At 41.4% G+C, this 19,824-nt stretch overlaps 1 protein-coding gene across 2 annotated transcripts in view; it reads right to left on the bottom strand.

Moving 5' to 3' along the window:
• The window catches only part of ANO6 (anoctamin 6), an 81,655-nt gene that overhangs the window by 33,171 nt on the left and 28,660 nt on the right, over window positions 1-19,824 (bottom strand). Inside the window, exons 3-4 of one of the 2 annotated variants that reach the window (XM_030479861.1) lie at window positions 11,778-11,906; window positions 1,392-1,457 (exon numbers count right to left, since the gene is read on the bottom strand). In XM_030479861.1, the coding sequence (XP_030335721.1) occupies window positions 1,392-1,457; window positions 11,778-11,906 (195 nt within the window). The remainder of the gene's footprint in view (window positions 1-1,391; window positions 1,458-11,777; window positions 11,907-19,824) is intronic. The other variant, XM_030479862.1, reaches the window with a different exon arrangement.

The following is a 19,824-nucleotide window of genomic DNA, read 5'->3' as shown; positions in this document are numbered from 1 at the left end:
ATCTGCATAGTATTTTACAAAGCAATTTAAGAGTAATAATGCTTCCCCCATATGGGTTCACGTAGCCTGGCACAGCAGCTGTGGCTTTGGAGCTGCCAGTGTTTCCTCAGCAGCCCAAGTACAACCCCAGCGTGATGTGACTTGATGGATGCAGGCTGGGCACCCCTGTGTGCTCCTGGGCAACACCAATTCCCAGCTTCATAGTGAGAATGGGGAGAAGGAAAGGGAAATCAGCTAAGACTGCTGAGAACGACTGCATGGGGCACTTTGCTCCCAGTTGCACACCCAAACCAGCACAAGTATGCAGTGGGAACATCAACAGCCACTCGTCTCCTGTCTATACATCACCTGTAGAACTTCTGTTGACGCCCTGCATTACTGCGTCTCAGCCACATGAAATTACATTACATAGCTCGCTGGCTCCGGAACATCGATCAGATATCTGATCTAGCCTGAGGAAACTTCCAGTTTCTAAAGTTTTTCAGTCATGATCGTGACAGAACTACAGAAAACTGCAACATGTAAATATAGCGACACGTAACTATAGCAAGAGGGCCACGTCAGGCTTCCAGTAAGCAGTTTACTTATGAATGTGAAGAGCAAGACTGCATCCTTGGATGTGCAGCAGGAACCTTCACTGCAGAAATCAAATAAATATCGTGACACCATGGATTCTGAGTCTAATTTAGGAGGAAGGGGCAAAGTGACCTTTTCTGGAGCTCACTGTAGACTACCAAACAACAACAAATTTAGACTGGAAATGCTTGTCTGGGACAGGGAGACCCAGATGGAGTACTGCAGCCCTGCAGGGCAGGAAGGAAAGGGGCTCTGAAGGCCTCTAACCCCTCCTGCAAGAGACAGCAGCTCCAGCAGCTGCTGTGAATTATCACAGCACTCTTGAACTGCCTGCAGGCAACATCGCAGCCCAAAAATATACAAAGCATGATAGTTACAATCACTTGCACGGTGCCAGGCCTTGTGAAGAGCAGGATCACGTGGAGGAGCCCTGCTCTGCGCTTCTGGCAGGGACATTCTGCCCCGCATACCCACTGGCTTCCCACATGTCCTACACAGCCAGAGCAGGGGGAGAACCTCTCCTCAGAGTACAGCCAGTAATTATCTTCCAAGGGCTGAGCAAACACAACCTCCCATCCAATAGAGACGATTCCCATGTAATCTCCCAGCTTCCCATCTTTTATTTTGCAGAGGAAGGAAGAGACACAAAGGTTAAAAGATTTCACATCAGATCACAGAGGCACTACTAATGGAAAAAGATGGGCTTTCTTCTCCCGAGAGAAATGTTACAGTAAATTCATATATCCAGTTTCCTTATTCCCATGAGGGCAGTTTTGCTCTTAGACACAGCTGTTCACACAGAGAGGAGCACTCACCGACCTCGTTGCTTCAAGTTGCAAGCCGCTGTTTATCAGGTTTGATTCATATACTTGTCTCTTCCTCTGTTAAAAAGTATTGAACACCATAAAACATCTGTTCCAAATTTCACAAACATGTATGCATAGAAGAATGGAATTGCTTCCCAAAAAATTAATTGGGTCATTATCTCTATAGCCCACTTGACAGCTACTGTGCTGATAGGTACAGTCTTACCTACTGATCCTGATAATTTTTTTTTCTGATATGCAACATTGCCCATATGCAACATTGTCCTCAAATGCAACTACGGAGAATTCACTCTCTTAGTTTCTGGTACATTACAGAGGTAAAAATGTGTCTCAAATTTTGAATTTTGAGAGCAATTACCCCTGAAACTTGTGATCTCCTTCACCTTTAGTCTCTAATTGAACTTTTGATGGCAGCCTCCCTCCCCGCATTAATCTGTACTTTAGAAAGTCTTCATCTCTAGAGCTTTCCATACCACTTTTGACCCAGCAACCTGTAACTTTATTCTTCTTTCACAATAATCATATGAGTTCACACAGTGGTTCAAACTGTAGTAGCCCTCTACATTTTAATCTATGAATAAGCATCCCCAAAGGAAGTAGCCAAGAGCTGTAGCACTTGAAGAGTCAGTAGAGTTATTCTACAAGCATTTAATGTCCCCCAAAGGATATAACAAGTTTTCCTCTCTAAAGATGAAATTCACGGATCATTTTAATTTCACTTCAGGGTTACCAGCACTTGTCAGGTAGTGAGTTACAAAAAAATCTGAAATATCTTGGCATTTTGAATTTGCTTCTCCACATGCATGGCCTCCCCCAAAAAACACACAGACAAGCAGCCCCTCTCCCCTCAAAATACAAAATAAGCAACAACATGAAGGATATACAAGAAATTTTGAAACTTCATGTGAGGTAATCAGATTTGAAAGCCATTTGCGTCAACTGAATAGTTCTGCAATGAGATGTTTATGTAAATCAAGGGTGTCCAACTCTGCCATGTCAAAGTATCAGCATGGGGCGGGGAGGGGGCATCTGCAAGCAGCTTGGGCCAGAAAGGGGGCTTCTATGAGCAGTTTGCCAGAAGGAGATGATATCAACACACTGGGGACTGATGATTTTATGTGTGATCCAGGGTAGGCTAGGCATGCAACAAGGTTCTCAGAGTGACTAGGTGATACTACTTTCATACTCACAGATTGCTTTCATTCCACTGACCAATATTTTTGTTGTTTATATGCCCTGTGCTTAAAGGATTCTGCACCTATCACTAAAGGAAATTAAAAGGAGAATGATGCAATGTTTTCTGTCACCTGGTTCTTTATAGCCAGACTGACTGCCTTAAGATCTGTGCTTAAGATGGAGGCCTGTTTAGATAAAGTCTTAGGAACTTTGGTACGTACACAGAAAATGACCTTCAGGACTAGACCCAAGACCCACTCACTCTAGGTGGGGTGATGCTTCAGCAAAAAGGGCAAAGATCTTCAGGAGTTCCACAGGAACAGGGCAGTTGTATCTCCACATAAGTTTCATTCAGTTCTTTAATGTCTAAAGACTGCTGCAAGTCCCCAGTGCAGAAAAAACTATTTTTCCAAAAACTCTAGCAAGTCTTGGAATTAATAGTCATAAAACTGAATAATAATATAAACAGCCTATCCCTTCTATACTTTGTTAGTTCTCAGCTTCAGCACCAGCATGTGTCAATGGTCACAAGGGACTAATTTCAAATTTTTTAAAAAGGTACTTTTAAAATCTGTTTCAGGTTTTCTGCCTTTTTGTTCCAGTGAATATCACCTTCTTCTCAAGTTAGGGACAGGAAGAGCCAAATCTTCTACTTTGTTTTCTTCTTTCATCGATACTTAGTACATTTCTCCTTATTCCTCTATTTGTCAGGATAAAAACACAATGCCAGACTTTGATTGGGATCTTCATGGAGGTACCTCTCCATGTCCCATGAATCCATTTGCTATTGGTATCATGATCTTTATATTTTTTCATTGTGTATATAACATTGTATATGTATACGTATGTGTAATATGCACATTAATAATATATTATATATACCTAATATTTTCTACTGTCTAGAATTCTAATGGTAGCTGAACTTTGAAGAGGACACTTAATATAGCTATTTCAGGTGACATCTAGGTCTCTTCCTTGTACTAACAGTGCTAACCTAGAATCCCAAATGTTAATGAGTTTTTTCCTTGCAGTAACAAATTTCCTTTAATTCTTCAAAATTTGTATGTAATAGTGTTCTCCATTCTCCTTCAAAGCTAAAGGTTCACAGTTGTGTTAGCTTCTGAATAAACTATGTACTGATTTCCTCTGCAATTTTTTTATATCATAAATTAATCCCCTTACCAGATCATTAATATATATAGTAGTCAAGACAGGAATTGTTTGTTTACTCCACTATTAACTCTTCTGCTTTTTCTTCTTACCTCTTTGCTTCTTCCATATTCACATGATCTTTTGTAAGGTGAATAATAGTGAATCATGAAAATATTTCAAGTGAAGTTCTCCTTTATTTCAGCAAATAAAAAAGGCAGAGGGCTAAGTACCTGTTTCATTTCTTCTTAAATGCACAAAGCAGGGCAATTCTCATTTGCAGAAGTCTAATACTGTTTTTTTTTTTTTTAATCTTACAATTCAGATTGTCTTAATAATTTATTATGGCAAGGAGTTCCCCAAATTAATTTTGCCCTCAAAATCTTAGAGGAATGTTGACAATATTAAGATTTCTAATAATGCATTAATGCAAGTAGTGAGGAACAAAGTCCCTGGGAGGCTTTGCTAATTAGGGGCTTTGCTATTTTATATAAATGACTGAATTATGCGTATGATGATCTATGGAAGAGCTAGACTTTTACCCAGAGGAGTCTATAATGGTTTTGCATTGACTGGGGAATACCGTATAAGGATATGATAGAATCATAGAATCATAGAATCATAGAATCGTAAGGGTTGGAAAGGACCTTAAGATCATCTGGTTCCAACCCCCCTGCCATGGGCAGGGACACCTTGCCCTAAACCATGTGGCTCAAGGCTCTGTCCAACCTGGCCTTGAACACCGCCAGGGATGGAGCATCCACAACCTCCCTGGGCAACCCATTCCAGTGCTTCACCACCCTCACTGTAAAGAACTTCTTCCTTATATCTAGTCTAAACTTCCCCTGTTTAAGTTTGAACCCATTACCCCTTGTCCTACCACTACAGTCCCTAAGGAAGAGTCCCTCCCCAGCATCCTTGTAGACCCCCTTCAGATACTGGAAGGCTGCTATGAGGTCACCACGCAGCCTTCTCTTCTCCAGGCTGAACAGCCCCAACTCTCTCAGGCTGTCTTCATATGGGAGGTGCTCCAGCCCTCTTATCATCCTCGTGGCCCTCCTCTGGACTCGCTCCAACAGCTCCATGTCCTTTTTATGTTGAGGACACCAGAACTGTATGCAGTACTCCAAGTGAGGTCTCACGAGAGCAGAGTAGAGGGGCAGGATCACCTCCTTCGACCTGCTGGTCACGCTTCTTTTGATGCAGCCCAGGATGCGGTTGGCTTTCTGGGCTGCAGGCGCACACTGCCGGCTCATGTTAAGCTTCTCGTCAACCAACACCCCCAAGTCCTTTTCTGCAGGGCTGCTCTGAATCTCTTCTCTGCCTAGCCTGTAGCAGTGCCTGGGATTGCCCCGACCCAGGTGTAGGACCTTACACTTGGCTTGGTTAAACTTCATAAGGCTGGCATCGGCCCACCTCACAAGCGTGTCCAGGTCCCTCTGGATGGCATCCCTTCCCTCCAGCGTATCAACCGAACCACACAGCTTGGTGTCGTCGGCAAACTTGCTGAGGGCGCACTCAATCCCACTGTCCATGTCGCCGACAAAGATGTTGAACAGGACCGGTCCCAACACCGATCCCTGAGGGACACCACTCGTTACAGGTTTCCAACTGGACATCGAGCCATTTACCACAACTCTTTGCGTGCGGCCATCGAGCCAGTTCTTTATCCACTGAGTGGTCCATCTACCAAATTGATGTCTCTCCAATTTAGAGACAAGGATGTCATGCGGGACAGTGTCGAACGCTTTGCACAAGTCCAGGTAGATGACATCAACTGCTCTGCCGCTGTCCATCAGTTCTGTGGCTCCATCATAGAAGGCCACCAAATTGGTCAGGCAGGATTTCCCCTTAGTGAAGCCATGTTGGCTGTCACCAACCACCTCGTTGTTTTTCATGTGCCTTAGCATGTTTTCCAGGAGAAACTGTTCCAAGATTTTGCCAGGCACAGAGGTGAGGCTGACTGGTCTGTAGTTCCCCGGGTCTTCCACCTTCCCCTTCTTGAAAATGGGGGTTATATTACCCTTCTTCCAGTCATCGGGAACTTCACCTGACTGCCAGGATTTTTCGAATATAATGGACAAAGGCGTAGCAACTTCATTCGCCAGCTCCTTCAGGACTCGTGGATGGATTTCATCAGGTCCCATGGACTTGTGCACGTTCAGGTTCTTAAGATGGTCTCGAACCTGATCCTCTCCTACAGTGGGCCTAAGGTCTTCGTTCTCACAGTCCCTGCATTTGCTTTTCAAGACTTGGGTTGTGTGGTCAGAGCATTTGCTGGTGAAGACTGAGGCAAAAAAGTCATTATTATCATAGCTTATTAGGCTGGAAGGTGGAGACTGTCCCAACTTTATTTCAGTATCTGGCATTTTGCTCAGCTACCAGCAAGGTTAAGCTGTAATGATAATGTGATCATGGTAATGCTGCTGATCTAAACCTGACAGATTTTGATGACTGAATGGCTAGCCGGTAGACAAAGACACTACAGGATGCATAATCATATACAATCTTAAGGAAGTGAAAGCATAGTGTAAGTAAATTCCAAGTATTACAGGCATGTAGGAGGGTTAGCTGTTGCGAGCTGCTTTTTCACCACAGTGCTTTCATCGTCTGGTGCCTTTCCAACCTGAGAGACTAACAAAACTGTGAATTCGGAGATTGGTAGCAGACCACTAGCAGTTCTTTTCTCTGTGTTTCTTAAAAGGTAGGGAGCACTTGCTTTGGTTACAGTGGCAGAATGCCAGCTCATATCTCTGTTTAGTTTCTTTTGTGCAAAGAGAAAAGGTCCCTACAATATCTGTGTGACTTCAGAGGAAAACTCCTAACAAGAAAGGAGTGCTTGAATATCCACCTCTGCCTTACCTGACAGGCGATAGATAAACTACAGTCAATAAGACAAAGAGCATGGGGCCCAAAGCCTCCCCCATGGATATCAACTAAAGGGAGTGGAGAGGATCACTGTATTAATATTAGCTACCAACTCTCATGGTTCCTTTGGTGGTCTTTGGAAACTCTCCTGAAAGTCCCAGCTGTCAGCATCAGGAAATTAACTGATTGAGAAGCTCTGCTTCTGTAAGCTTCTTATGTTTGAAGATAACAAAAATGTGAAGCAGAACATGCTATAAAAGCGGATACCAAAAAAGTAAACACAAAGTACTCAAAATCCATATTTTCTGAGATACCCTCTGATTTTAAGCAGCCTCGTGATTTTCTGAAACCTGATTCATGACCACACAGAACTGGCAATACCGCAGTCTAGCTCTGCTCTCAACAGTGGCTTCTAGTCACCCTGTTTGGAAAGGCCATTTCTGGTCCTATGAATGTGTGCAGTAACTTCAGAGTAACTCCCTCCTTCCATTTGTCTTCTCATCCTTCTGTCATCCTTCCTTTCACCCAATAGGCAAAGAAGTAAAATTTGGATTTCGGGTTACTTCAGGAACAGAGATTTTATTTCAGTGAGTTCCTGCTTCAAAACCAATTCGTCCAGTAGACACAAGGGCAGGTGTGGTTGCCCTCCACCCAGTGCTAAAGGTCCCTTTTCTTTTTTGTTATCAGACTTCCTGGGGAGGTTGACTGAGCATACTACAGGCACGTAGAGCCTGTCATCCTCTACTGCCTCAAATCACCACAAAAAACAGCACCGAGGTACCCTTCTTCTCTGTAAATCCAAGTATTGTTCTCTCACTGTGGGCATGACACATGCTAAACAGTGGGAAAAGTACAATTAGGTTTTGAAAAGTTATCCAATCTTTTTTTTTGTTGGTTATCTAAACTAAACAAGTCTAGAAGCAGGAAATGTTCATTGTTTGCTTATGAAGACAAATTTTAACCCTGTTGAAGTTCGTTGTAAAACAATACCTAAAAAAAAAAAAAAGGAAAAAAAGTGTGTAATATTTTCTGTGAATTATAGTTTTCATTTAATTTGAAACAAAAATTAAAATGTGTCTATTTCTGTGAAGCACAAATTACTTCATGGCTGGAAATGAGGGTTTTGCCCACATTCCTACTTAAATTACTGATGGTGTTTCTGGTTGTTTCTGTTGGGAGGAAGCAGAGGGACTAGAATGACTTTCTGCATCGATTTATTTTGAATTCACCTTTCTGGTGCTGACCCTTTAACTTTCAACAGTGAGCTCCTTGCAGACCCCAACAGATAGGACTGTCATTTTGGAGCATTCCTGGGAAGACTGGTGGTATTTAATTTCTATTCTGATGGTAACCTACCCTGACAAATAGGGTAAATAAATTGTAGGTTTAAAAACCATGCATTGAGCAGGAATTTTAATTGCTTGCAATGCAGTTTCTGAAATATGCTTCTGACTGACAGTTCTCTTTTGCTAGTGCTTGCAGAATTATTTGTATACCAACTTAAAAAGGCTTGGAGTTCAAATTAAGTTGTATACGTGAACCTTATCTACTAACTTTGGATCTGTAAATTATATTAGAAACTTCCATGAGGATGCCATTTCTTTAGTTTGATTTCACCTCCTTTAAAACATTTCAGAAACATGAAAAAGAGGGAAGCACCACTGTACATCTGTAAAAGCTTCAAAATTCCATATTTTTGATCCTTTTATTCAAATCACCTGCATGCTCTTAGTAAAGTTATTTCCTTCTATACTCTGAGATGTTTACCCAAGAATACTGCTAATTAATATAAATTAACGCCGGGTCATTTTCACAGTTACACTCATGCACTTCTTTTGAAAGCCATTCAAATCAAATGTAATGATGGTCCCAGGACCTGATTCTTCTCTTGCTGCAGAAGAATAGATGGATCTGTGCCCTGTTTCTCTGAATCCAGTACGCTGGATACCTTGGCTGAGGTCTGATTTTCAAACCCTTCTGACTAAATTCAGTAAGGATCTGGGAACTCTTCCACTCTCAGTATCACACAGAACCACCCACTGCAGCACACAGAACTTTTCACACCAGAAATGTGTATCTGTAGCTGTCCACTAACAATTCAAGTTCTGCCCCGACTTCCACGTCATGCAACCAGGTGGGGTGCAGTGTGCGTCAGAAAGAATTTGTCCCAGTGACTAAACTGCTGGTCCCTACATTTCACCGACCTGCAACGTTGCATATGGCCAGTGGAGACCTTGCTGCTGACCTCAATGAGGTAAGGATTTCACCCTATGAGAATAGATCTGGATCTGCTATTATTAATAAACTGGAATTTCCAAATTCTGTGGACCATAAAGCTCTGAATAATAGAGCTCTATTTAAAGCTCTATAAAACTGACAGAGGAGTCAAAGAAAGAGCAGCATGAGCAAAGAACCGGTTTAGGCTTAAAGCACCTATTAAAGATACTGCTTATAAAATTTGGCATTTTCAGTTCATCATTGATCAGAGAGAGACAGTGATATATGCAGAATTTGAAGCCAATTGATAGTAAACGGCAATACGCCTCATTTTGGTTGTATTTGGTTACCAGGGTAGAATTCATTCATCCCAGAAAAAAATACAACCAAATAAATAACAGTGTCAGTAAAGACAAGCTATCAAATCGGGTTTATGCGAACACTGATAAAATCTGTATGTATCTTGGGCAGCATTATCCCCACACCACCCTGGGAACTGTGGTAGGCCAAAATATTAATTATGTCTGTGGAATTCCAAGTATGCAAAATTGTACCATAAATGTTCTCTTCCTTTCCATCTCAGACATAAGGTATATGTGTTGTTTCTTCTTTTTAAATAATCTATTCACATTTATTTCTTTGGTACTTCTCAGTTTCTCTCCTTTCATTACTAGTGTGGTAGGTCCCAAAGCAATGTCCCGCATCCCGCTAAGGAGGACATACAGGAAGAAAAATATTATCAGTGCTGCCAGTGTCTGTACAGCATTTGCTTAGGGAGTGAAGATCTGCAGCACATATAGCTTCCTCCAATTGCACAGCAAGTGATATCAAGTGAGATGAAGGACCCCTCTGTCTTTGAGATGACTAAAGGTTTGTGCTTGGAGCTGACCTGCACCTATCCCATCCTAAAAAGTTAGAAAGCTTACATCTATTCACATTTTAAAAGACTGTTCCTCCAACAATAGATAAGAGAAATGCATTTCTAAACTGACGGCACTTGTATGTGAGACATCAGAGAGAGGGAGCCAGTACTTCTGAGTTGAATCACAGGAGTTTGGTTACAACTGGGTGACTCATTTCAGCTTATGTGACAGACTCGTTGAATAAAACCCTTTCTTCAGTCCCTTTCAGCACCGTATTCATTCCCAGTATCAAAATTCTTGCATATGCCTTCCACAGTACTCCTATGGCCTCAGATTGTCCTTGTTAATGGAAATTTTGGCTGTAAGAACTGCTATCATCACTATTTTTAGCTTCCTTCTGATGTCCACATCACCCCAATCACGTGTCTCAATCTTCTGGCTGTACTTCTGTCCATACAGCTTTTGTTGGCCACTTGATGTCCACCAAAACCATGAGGGCCTCTTTCACGGAGCTGCTCTCCAGCCACTCAGTCTTCACCTTATCCCATCATTAGTCTAATACACTCTCGTTCTTGCATATACTCTCATTCTCACATTTTTGCATGTAAGCAGACTGCTTCCTCAGCACACCACAGAATCAGTGTGGCTGCAGATCTTTGTAGGACTGAGACCTTTGGAAGTAAACTGGTTTTTTTGCAAGCATCTAGTGCATTACCCACAATCTCCAGGTCTAGTTATTCATGGTTTCATTCTGGTTAATGTCCTAACATTACTGCTGCACTAAAAATACTACTCCATTGCTCATATTTAATTTCCATCACTGTTTGGAAAAGTCACTCATTATATTTTTAAGTACATTTGTGCAATGGCCAAATATTACAAACATAAATGTCAAATGCTAATTGATAAAACCAATTGTTTCCAAAGGGGCAGCTTTTTGTTTCTAATTACCTCTTTCAATTATTTTTTATTGCTGATCTTGTGATCAGGGAAAATACAACATCCACTCACTGCTGGGCTCTCTTAAACCCTACTAATGACATTCCTTATGGCTGTCCCGTTACTGCCAATGACAACATTGTGTAATGAATATCAACCAACTTAGCTACAGGCCTTTTTATTCCTACTCTTCTCTTTCCAAACTGCAAATGACTATTTGTATATGAGTTGCTTTCAGTGATACCATTGTCCTCATCGCCCCTACCAGAGGCTGCTGCTGCACGTTGAGAGTTGCTATATCAGAGAAGGAAGCAGGTAGATGGGACAGTGCAGATGCCAAGGGGATTACAATCCCATGGATGGATATTTCTCAGGCAGTTTAAAATTAAAACAGCTCAGTTGCATGGCTGAGCTTGTTTTTGTGGCCCTGGGTGACATAATGAATGTAGTCCACTAGTAGAACCACTGAAGTAATTAAAAAATAATAGTTAAAAATAATCTACGATTGTTGTTCGTGGTTGCTAAGGAGCACCAAGTTGTCACTGGCTTGAGACAGAAATCTTTTGCAAGGTTCCTAGGAAGGGCAAACTGTTGAAGTTTCAAGGGAAGGAGTGGTACAGGGAGAAATTCTGGTGGCAAAGTGGCGTACAATTAATTCCCATAAATAACTTCGGTACTTTATTGGGAAGAATTTCAGCAGCTATGTTCATAATTGTGATCTGGAGCATCTGGTCAGCTGCCTCCTTTCGTGGGTTCCTCTGAATACCCTGATTTTAATGCCAAAGTTGATTAGGGGTATAATTCAATGACTGTGGGTACAGAAAGTTGCCCTAGACTGAATATCTTGGTGTCCAATTCTAACTAGGAACCTGATAACAGCATTTTGCTGCTCACATCTCCTGAAGGGTTCCCTCCCAGGAGGATGCTCTGAGGTCACATAGCACTCACTGACAGACACAATGTGAAGTGCTCTGCCTGTTTACACAGCAACCTACTGGCTTGAGCTCAGCCCTCTTCCCTGCTCAGTTTGATGGGCTTCAGTCTCCCAGCTCTCAAGAGTACTCCGAGGACATGGCAATGCAATCACTATTCTGGGTGAGGACACTGTCCTTTCTGCTCTAACACCCAACAGATTATTTAGATTTATACAGAAAATAACTACCTTTTGCTTTTTACGATCACTCCTCTTATGAGTCATTTTTTTTCTTTCATCTTCATACACCAAAACAAAGTCAATTCTTCGTTGCCCGTCGCTGAAGAACAAGGAGTCAGGTTTACCATCAAAATCCACCTGGAAGGCAAGCAACATAGCTTAATGTGAAGACTTTTAGTTACCAGTTCCTTACTTGCTTCTTGTTACACGGTATTCCAGTGAACAGAGAAGTTCAACACATATTGAACTCATATAACAAGAAGCCCGAAATCACAGAATCAGCTAGGTTGGAAAAGACCTTTAAGACCATCAAGTCCAACCATTATGCCAGGACTGCCAACTCCACCACTAAACCATGTCAACATGTCAACAATGTCAACAAAAGTAGCATGGAGTAGAATGGAGGGAAAAAAATATATCCAGGAGCTTGGCTGGTCTCTGCACAACATGTCATAAAAATCAACAGAACTTTGACCTAATTTTGGTCTTTAAAAATGGTATATTAGTTTTTGGCAACGGGAGGAGCATTGGGACGCAGCACCTTTACCAAATAATGCATTTGTCAAGTAATTTGTATGCCATCGTAGATACAGTGTTAGATAGTCTACAAGATATGTTGTTGCCTGATCGCAGTCTCAGAATTAGCACATTCCCATCTGTTCCCTTACCTGCCAGAAGTTTTAGCATCTCTGAAATTATTAATGCCCAAACCCACCACTGCCCAGAGAACAAAAAACATGGCCAGGCCTGGAGATGAACTCTCAAAATGGACACAATCTATGTGGGTTTATTTCTCCTTTTATTCACAACATCTCAGCAAGCAAAAAGCATTGTTGTGTGCCACACATCCATCATGTTATAACAGATGCCAAAATCAAAAGGATTAATGTATCCATAAGCCATTATCTAGTCCAGAGAGGAAAGTAAGATAGATTGTCATATCCACTAATAACATCTTAATGTGCTATTTCACATTGAAATGATACAGACACATTGATGACAGGGGAACCTGAATGCTCAAGTAATGATTTTGTAGGTTCTTAGAGTACTCTGAGGGCACTATCACATGTAACAACCCCTCCTTTCAGGTCATCAGAATTGTCATGTTATATAATGAGCTCTGAACTCTCCGGTACTTGGCCAAATCCATCTATGGTGTTAATGAGGGCACTGACACTGAAGTTGATAGGTATCAAATGTCTGAAGTGATTGCATTGCATTATAGGTGGTAAGATCTCCAAAACTGGCAAGACTCCCATACAGAACTGCAGAGGATCCTTAGCTTCCAGATGGCTGGGCATGCAGGGTGTCCCAAGGCAGGATCAAGCCAGGCAAAATGACCTAGAGTAATCTTTTGAACATGCTGTGCCTTTGGGGGCATGGAAAAGATTCCCAGTTGTTGTATCCCTGGAATTTCCCTGTCAGTGCAAACTTCATGAGGGATGCCAGTTCCCAAGAACTCTGGGATGTCTGATCCACAGAAAGGCACATGGAAATGTGGTTATGGTGTCAGAAACCCCTTATGTGCAGACTGAAATGATTGTTCTTCAACTGTGCTATAATCAAGAAGAATGCCAGCCTTCAGACAGGAGCACCCCGGTTCCAGGAAGCATATAGTGTTTTAGGAACCACATGTGTCAGTGTTTCCAAAACAAACTTTCTCAAGAGTTTTATTCCAAACTTCTCCCTGAAGGCTATTTTGTTACTGTTTATGGGCCGAGTCAAAACAGTCAACCAATATGTGTCTCCCCATATTTATGACAAAATTTCCATATTTTAAATAAACTCGGGGGAGTTTAAACTCACTATTTTTTGTGTTGTATGTGCAAGGCTAGGACCTGCTGCAAAGAGGTCCTGTTAACTTAGTTGCTTCAAACAGTCTGAGCAGATTCTTGGTTAGAACAGTTTTCTTTGAATCCCACCTGTGCCTAGAGATCTGTGACAAATCTGACAGCAAGCAGCTGCTGACACACATACATGCATATATATATGTATATGCTGACATAGGGCCAATATACACATACATTTCACAACCTCGCCTAGGACTCAGAAACTACCAAGGCACTCACCAAATCAACATACAACTGCACACTGTGAGTAATGTTTTAAGGAAAAAATGGTCTCAGCTTTCAGATGGCACCACCAGACCACAATGACACTGAGTACGTCTATCACCCAACACAGGTCACAGATGTGAATTTCTAACTTCTTGAGAGCTAGAGTTGGCATAGTCCCATCAAGCAATCCCTTGACCCTGACAAGATTTCTTCCCACTGAGGACTAGCCATGGGTGTAAGCCCTGCTGCAACCATTTCCAGTCTTGTTTAAAACACAATCATGACAATTTCATGTAGACTAGATTGCCATTGTGCAGAAAGCCTTGATAACAGCCAACAGCCCTGTTGAGAGGCAGCTTCGGAGTGCTGGGACAGCAGCAGAAGAAAGGGTGCAGGGAGCTGAGCCCAGTCAGGCACAGAGCCCAGCCCTGCAGCTCCTGCTGCCCCCTGGGACACCAACAGTCTTTGGTCTGGGCTAAAATTACTCCATGCTGCAATGACAGAAACACAGAGCCCAAACCTTGTGACAATGAATAATGAGGGGAAGTGCTGCCACTAAGTAAAGCAGAAGGTTTTTTAATTTTTTCTTCATCTTTTGAATCTTAGAAACATCATTACAAAAACTTCCATTTAAAGAGACTGAGTTTAGTTGCGAAATTCAAGCACTCGAAAGCATAGGAGTAGTAATAGCTTCGAAGAGTTTTTTTTCCTGCAGTTTTTAGCTCTTTTTCATAGAATCACAGAATCATAGAATGGTTTGGGTTGGAAAGGACCTTAAAGATCATGTAGTTCCAACCCACTCCCATTAGACACCTTCCATTAGACCAGGTTGCTCAAAGCCCCGTCCAATCTGGCCTTGAACACTTCCAGGGATGGGGCATTCACAGCTTCTCTGGTCAACCTGCTCTAGTGCCTCACTACCCTCACAGTAAAGAATTTCTTCCTAATATCTAACCTAAATCTACCCTTTGTCAGTTGTCCTTGTCCTATCACTACATGTCCTTATAAAAAGTCCCTCTCCAGATTTCTTGTAGGCCCCCTTTAGGTACTGGAAGGCTGCCCTAAGGTGTCCCCGGAGCTTTCTCTTCTCCGAGCTGAACAAGCCCAGCTCTCTTAGCCCGTCTTCATAGAAGAGGTGCTTCAGCCCTCTGATCATCTTTTCCTGTATGATCTGTTCACAGGAAACATCAGATCAATTTTTGATCTCACAAATTTTGACCATTTGTGATTACATCACTGTCTAAACATTTTTTCCTTTAAACATAGCCTTCTTTAAGCTTATAAAACCAGTATGTAAGAGCTATAACTGGTTTAACTGCTTTGCCAATAACCAGACAGAAAGGCTGCCTGTTGATCAGTATTCAGACTCATGAATTTACTTACATACATGATTTCATTCACATGAGTATGCACATGTTACAATATACACACATCTTTATGTGTGTATATATATATAAAAAAAATATATAAAACTGTGCATATGTATAATGGAATATAGCTGAAAGATTAATCAATATTGAACTGCATGAATCCAGATACACAGAAGTTTGTACTTAGGAAGCTAACTTCTTAAATGTGGTCTCTATTTCTTTTAATCACAAGGGCATTGTTCAATTGACCTATCCATGGACACTTTATGTATCAATAAAATAATAAAAAATTGATTCATTAAGTCTGAATACTTACAAGATAAAGATTAAGACCCGCACAAATCAATTTTAATGTAACATTAAATGTTGCTCAATTAAAAGTAAGAAGTAAAATGCAAAAGGGAATATAATAGTTAAGGTTCCAACAGCCGCGTTAACTTATATGTGCGGTGTATCTTGTAATCCCTACTGCACAATTTGTAATGAAAAATCATATATTATTCAACATAATTATCAGGGGAAAAACAGGGCTGGAAGCCAAAAAGATGTGCTGTATTCTGAAGTTAATAATTCCTTTCAGACAATGTTTGGGTTTTTTTAAATATGTAATATTATTTGACAGTATTACAAATGTTATTATCATACAAATGCACACAAGCTTGTGTGCACACACGTAAGTTAATGGGGCTGAAATTCAAATACATATTTTTTCTTAAGTATCAGTAGCAAATCATAACCCAAAATAATGAACAGGCCCATTGATACCTCTTTTTTTGGAAGAAACAAACATGGGGTCTATTTACCGCACTATTTAATTTTCTTAGCCTCCACATAATCACATTTTAAGTACTGATGGAAGCAATTGGTTGTGCATTCTGATGTTATAATAATACCCTAGTGGACAGCAGGTTAATACTGATTAACATCATTAATAAATAAAAAAAAAGTAATACATTTAGCTGTAAAATACTAATTATATTTAGCACATACTCCACAGTGCTTTTGAACTCTCCAAGAGCTGTACAATCAACCTCTTGCCTACCACTGAGAGACAGGGGACTATTAGTTGCTTTATTAACAGAAGGATTCTGAAGGAAAGGAGGACCTGGCCATGGATAAAGTTCTTTGGAACACTTAGGTTACATCTATGTGGTCTAGCCTAGAGGCCACATTCATGTGGGAGTACCTCTGTGTTTTAGTTCAGAGCGGGGTCAGACCAGGTAAGCATCAGTGGCTCTTCACTCCAAGGAATGAGACTGGAGGTAGCCAGCAGTAACAAAAAGCCCAGAAATGTGTATAATGCAGACACCACCTCCTCAGCACCGAATGCCTTGTCCTACAGACCCACTGCTTGGGTCCTTACTACCAACAGACATACACACAGGTGGTGGGATCCTGCCGGAGTTGGGAAGTGCTGCACTGATGCAATCACATTTACACACCACCTCTTCATCATCCCCGACTGTGGCTCTCCGTGGCCACCTTGGCAAAGGAATAAGGAGCTTCCTGTGCTTTTTGCTAATCCAGCACAAGCAGTTGATGGTAAACAGCATCCGCTCTCCCAGCTTCTGCATCAGAATGGCACTTGGAGAAGGGACAAGTGGGACATGAAGACATGCTTGCCCCTTCACACAGTGCTATAAAGGCTGAGGTAACTGGTTTGGTTTCAAGTGACCACATCATGAAACCCACCCTCAGCCCCTTGACTCAAAGCTCCTCAGGAGGGAGAGTACCATGTGCTCCTCTGCATGAATAACCAGGCTTGCTGGTATCTAGGGGGAGTTGCCATGTCTTACTCTTGAGACTGTTCCTGTAGTCATGGCTACATGTGATGCCTGCAGCAGCAGATGAAAGAAGACCATGCTAGTGGAGAGCTCCCTTCAGCAACAGCGATGCTCCATGACAGGGGGGGAAAAATGGTGGCATTGCAAAGAAACCTGTGTTCACTTTTGCACACTGCTCTGGCCATCATACTGTTAAACATTCAGTAGGAACAATGGTGGGAAGGCAGCACAGAGGCAAGCAAGAAGAAAAGTATGTGCATAGGAATTACAGTTATTTATTGTTTACTACAGCCTGAACAAGCACAGTATTGTAAGCTGATTTTTTTAAATAAGAGACTCTGCAGGAATGACTTATCTAACTGGAAGGAGGAATGAAGTGCTTTATTTTGGTGTGACTGTCAATAGCAGCAAATGTAATCATTACTGGAGGGATAAACTACTTGTCTGCGACCTCACATAATTTTCAGATACGCTTCAAAACAGCTTGCTGCAGCATGCCAGGGAATAAATCAGTACTGGGGTACAAGAAAGTGGAGCCGAGCCTGTGTAATGTCTCTGCTGACAGGCACCTGCAAAAAGTCCTCCTGCTGGGGACCTGCAGGTTATACTTCAGTTGTGGGTTTTACGTAGGTGAAAATTTCAGAGTGTCTGTTTAGGAGCATACTTATTTTTCTCTACAGGCCTCAGGAAATGTCAAATCAAGTAAATAAAAAGGAAACAAATTATATTACCAGGGTATCATGAAACATCATTATTTGTAAAGTGCTTGAAGATCATCTGAAGAAAATGGTACAGAAATATAAAGCTGTTCTTGCTATCTCAGCTATATAACAAGATCTTTTATTACTTTATGTTCTGAGTGACCAATAGAGACAACTTTCTGACGTTAAGATCAACACAAGTATTTACTTCTGGAAGGTGTAAGATATATATAATATAGAAGATACTTCTGGATGACACAAGTTTATTTGCATATCACACACTAATGTTGGTCTGTCTCCCTAGGGCCATAAAACTGCTGTGCCTTTAACATTTTTCCTTGTGACTCATGTTTGCTAATACCAACAGAGGACTGGTTTAGTTCTAAAAGCAACAACGAGGTTATTAGCAAGCACTTAATCAAAAGAAGGTGGGGTTGGGTTGTTTCTTTTTTCTCATTTCCTCAACATGCAAAGAAATACTTGCGAGGTAACAAACTGAAATAAACTGAGACTAAAGGCGAAGTAGAAAAATACGCGGCATCATTACAGTCATACATTTCTGTCAGCAGAAAGCGGTTGGTAACCGGCCAGGCATCGGGATGCCTTGTCCCCTGAGCTAAGTTTGGACCAGACACCCACTTGACTTCCTGTCTGAGCATCAGGTTGCTGCTGGCTGCAGATGAATTCCAGTCACTACCGATTAGAGAGAGACCAAAGGCCTTTTAAAGAAAGGTGAAGACAGTCCTCTGCTGAAAACCTGCTTTTTAGCACCTCCCTTCTTTCTTGGGATGCGAGACCTGGGAAATTCCCTCTTTCAGACTTCCCTGAAGCCTTCTCACTGCAGAAATTGTACTATTTGAGGGGCAGCAGTAATAGACAATTTGAAGAAGTTATCCTCCCCTCTGGAGATACTGACTCTCAAAAAAAATCTTACTGTTAGATCCAAATTCAAACTACCTATAAAGCAGATTAAGACTGTAAAATGAAACATCTGACTGCTGGAAAAGACTTGTATTAATGCTGTCTATGCAGTTTTGTCTTCCTTGTATGTGCTGTTTATGATACATGACTTAATTGCACAACCACAAGCCATACTTCTATACTCCTTGTAGTAGTTCTGGAATATTCCTCATTATCTTCTTTATTCAACGTCTTTTCTTCCTTTTTTTTTTTTTTTTTTTTTTTTGCTACAGATCATCTAAATAACCTGAACCCCTAAAATAGGGATTTCCTTCTGACTATGCCGGTGGTACTCTCCTCATAGAATCTCAATGTTCTATAAATGTTGAGAAATTTAATTTTACAAGATCTCCCAGGAGAGAAAGTAACAGTATAACCCTCATTTTAACATTGATCATGTTGTAGGGCATCTAGAGAGCAATGCCGAAACCTGTTGACTGTTTGCTAAATTTGGAGTTCCAGCTTGAGACACCTAGACAGTGACATCTTTCCAAGAGAGATCAGCAATTCTCTCTCATTTTCATGTTTGCATGTGACTATTTCGAACTAATGCAAACAGGGCTGCAGATGTTCCCCTCTGACATGCGGGAAATAGAAAGATGGATGTGATTTTGCAAGACTGGCACAGAAACCTTAGAACAAGAGCAGGGATAAAATCCAATTATTTAGGACCAAACTCAGTTTCGCTAGTCATAAGAGCCTTTCATTCCTTCCCTGCAATATCCTGCCACATTTCCACCTTGTTGAAGTACTACAAACAACATCCTCACAGAATTTGGGCCTTTTGGAGATTAATATCCCACTCAAGTGCTAAATGAGGCAGGGATCTTGCAGCAAACTTAGCATATGATCCTCTGCTTAGAGACAGCACCATAAGAATGGGAGCGGTTTTATTAGCCAACAACTTTCTCAGTTTTGGCTACTCCAGGGCGACTTACAAAATCAAATCAAATTTCCAGATTACTTCCAGCTGCAAAGCATGATCTAAGTTTAGACAACAGGCATGGTACTTCCCTTTTATTCAATCATCACGTAAGGTTAGGCTTTGTATTCAGTTTCCATTTCTAGCTACAACTAGCACTCATCCGTTTCACAGACAGGATCAGTAGATCTCAATTTTATTCTCAGTTTTATCTTTTGGCCTCTCCAAAGCACTGAACCGCCCAGTGGCCAACAAGGAGGAC

The sequence above is a fragment of the Strigops habroptila genome, chromosome 3, assembly GCF_004027225.2.
Source record: "Strigops habroptila isolate Jane chromosome 3, bStrHab1.2.pri, whole genome shotgun sequence".
Lineage (NCBI taxonomy): Eukaryota > Metazoa > Chordata > Aves > Psittaciformes > Psittacidae > Strigops > Strigops habroptila.
This window is presented reverse-complemented; position numbering and strand designations above follow the sequence as displayed.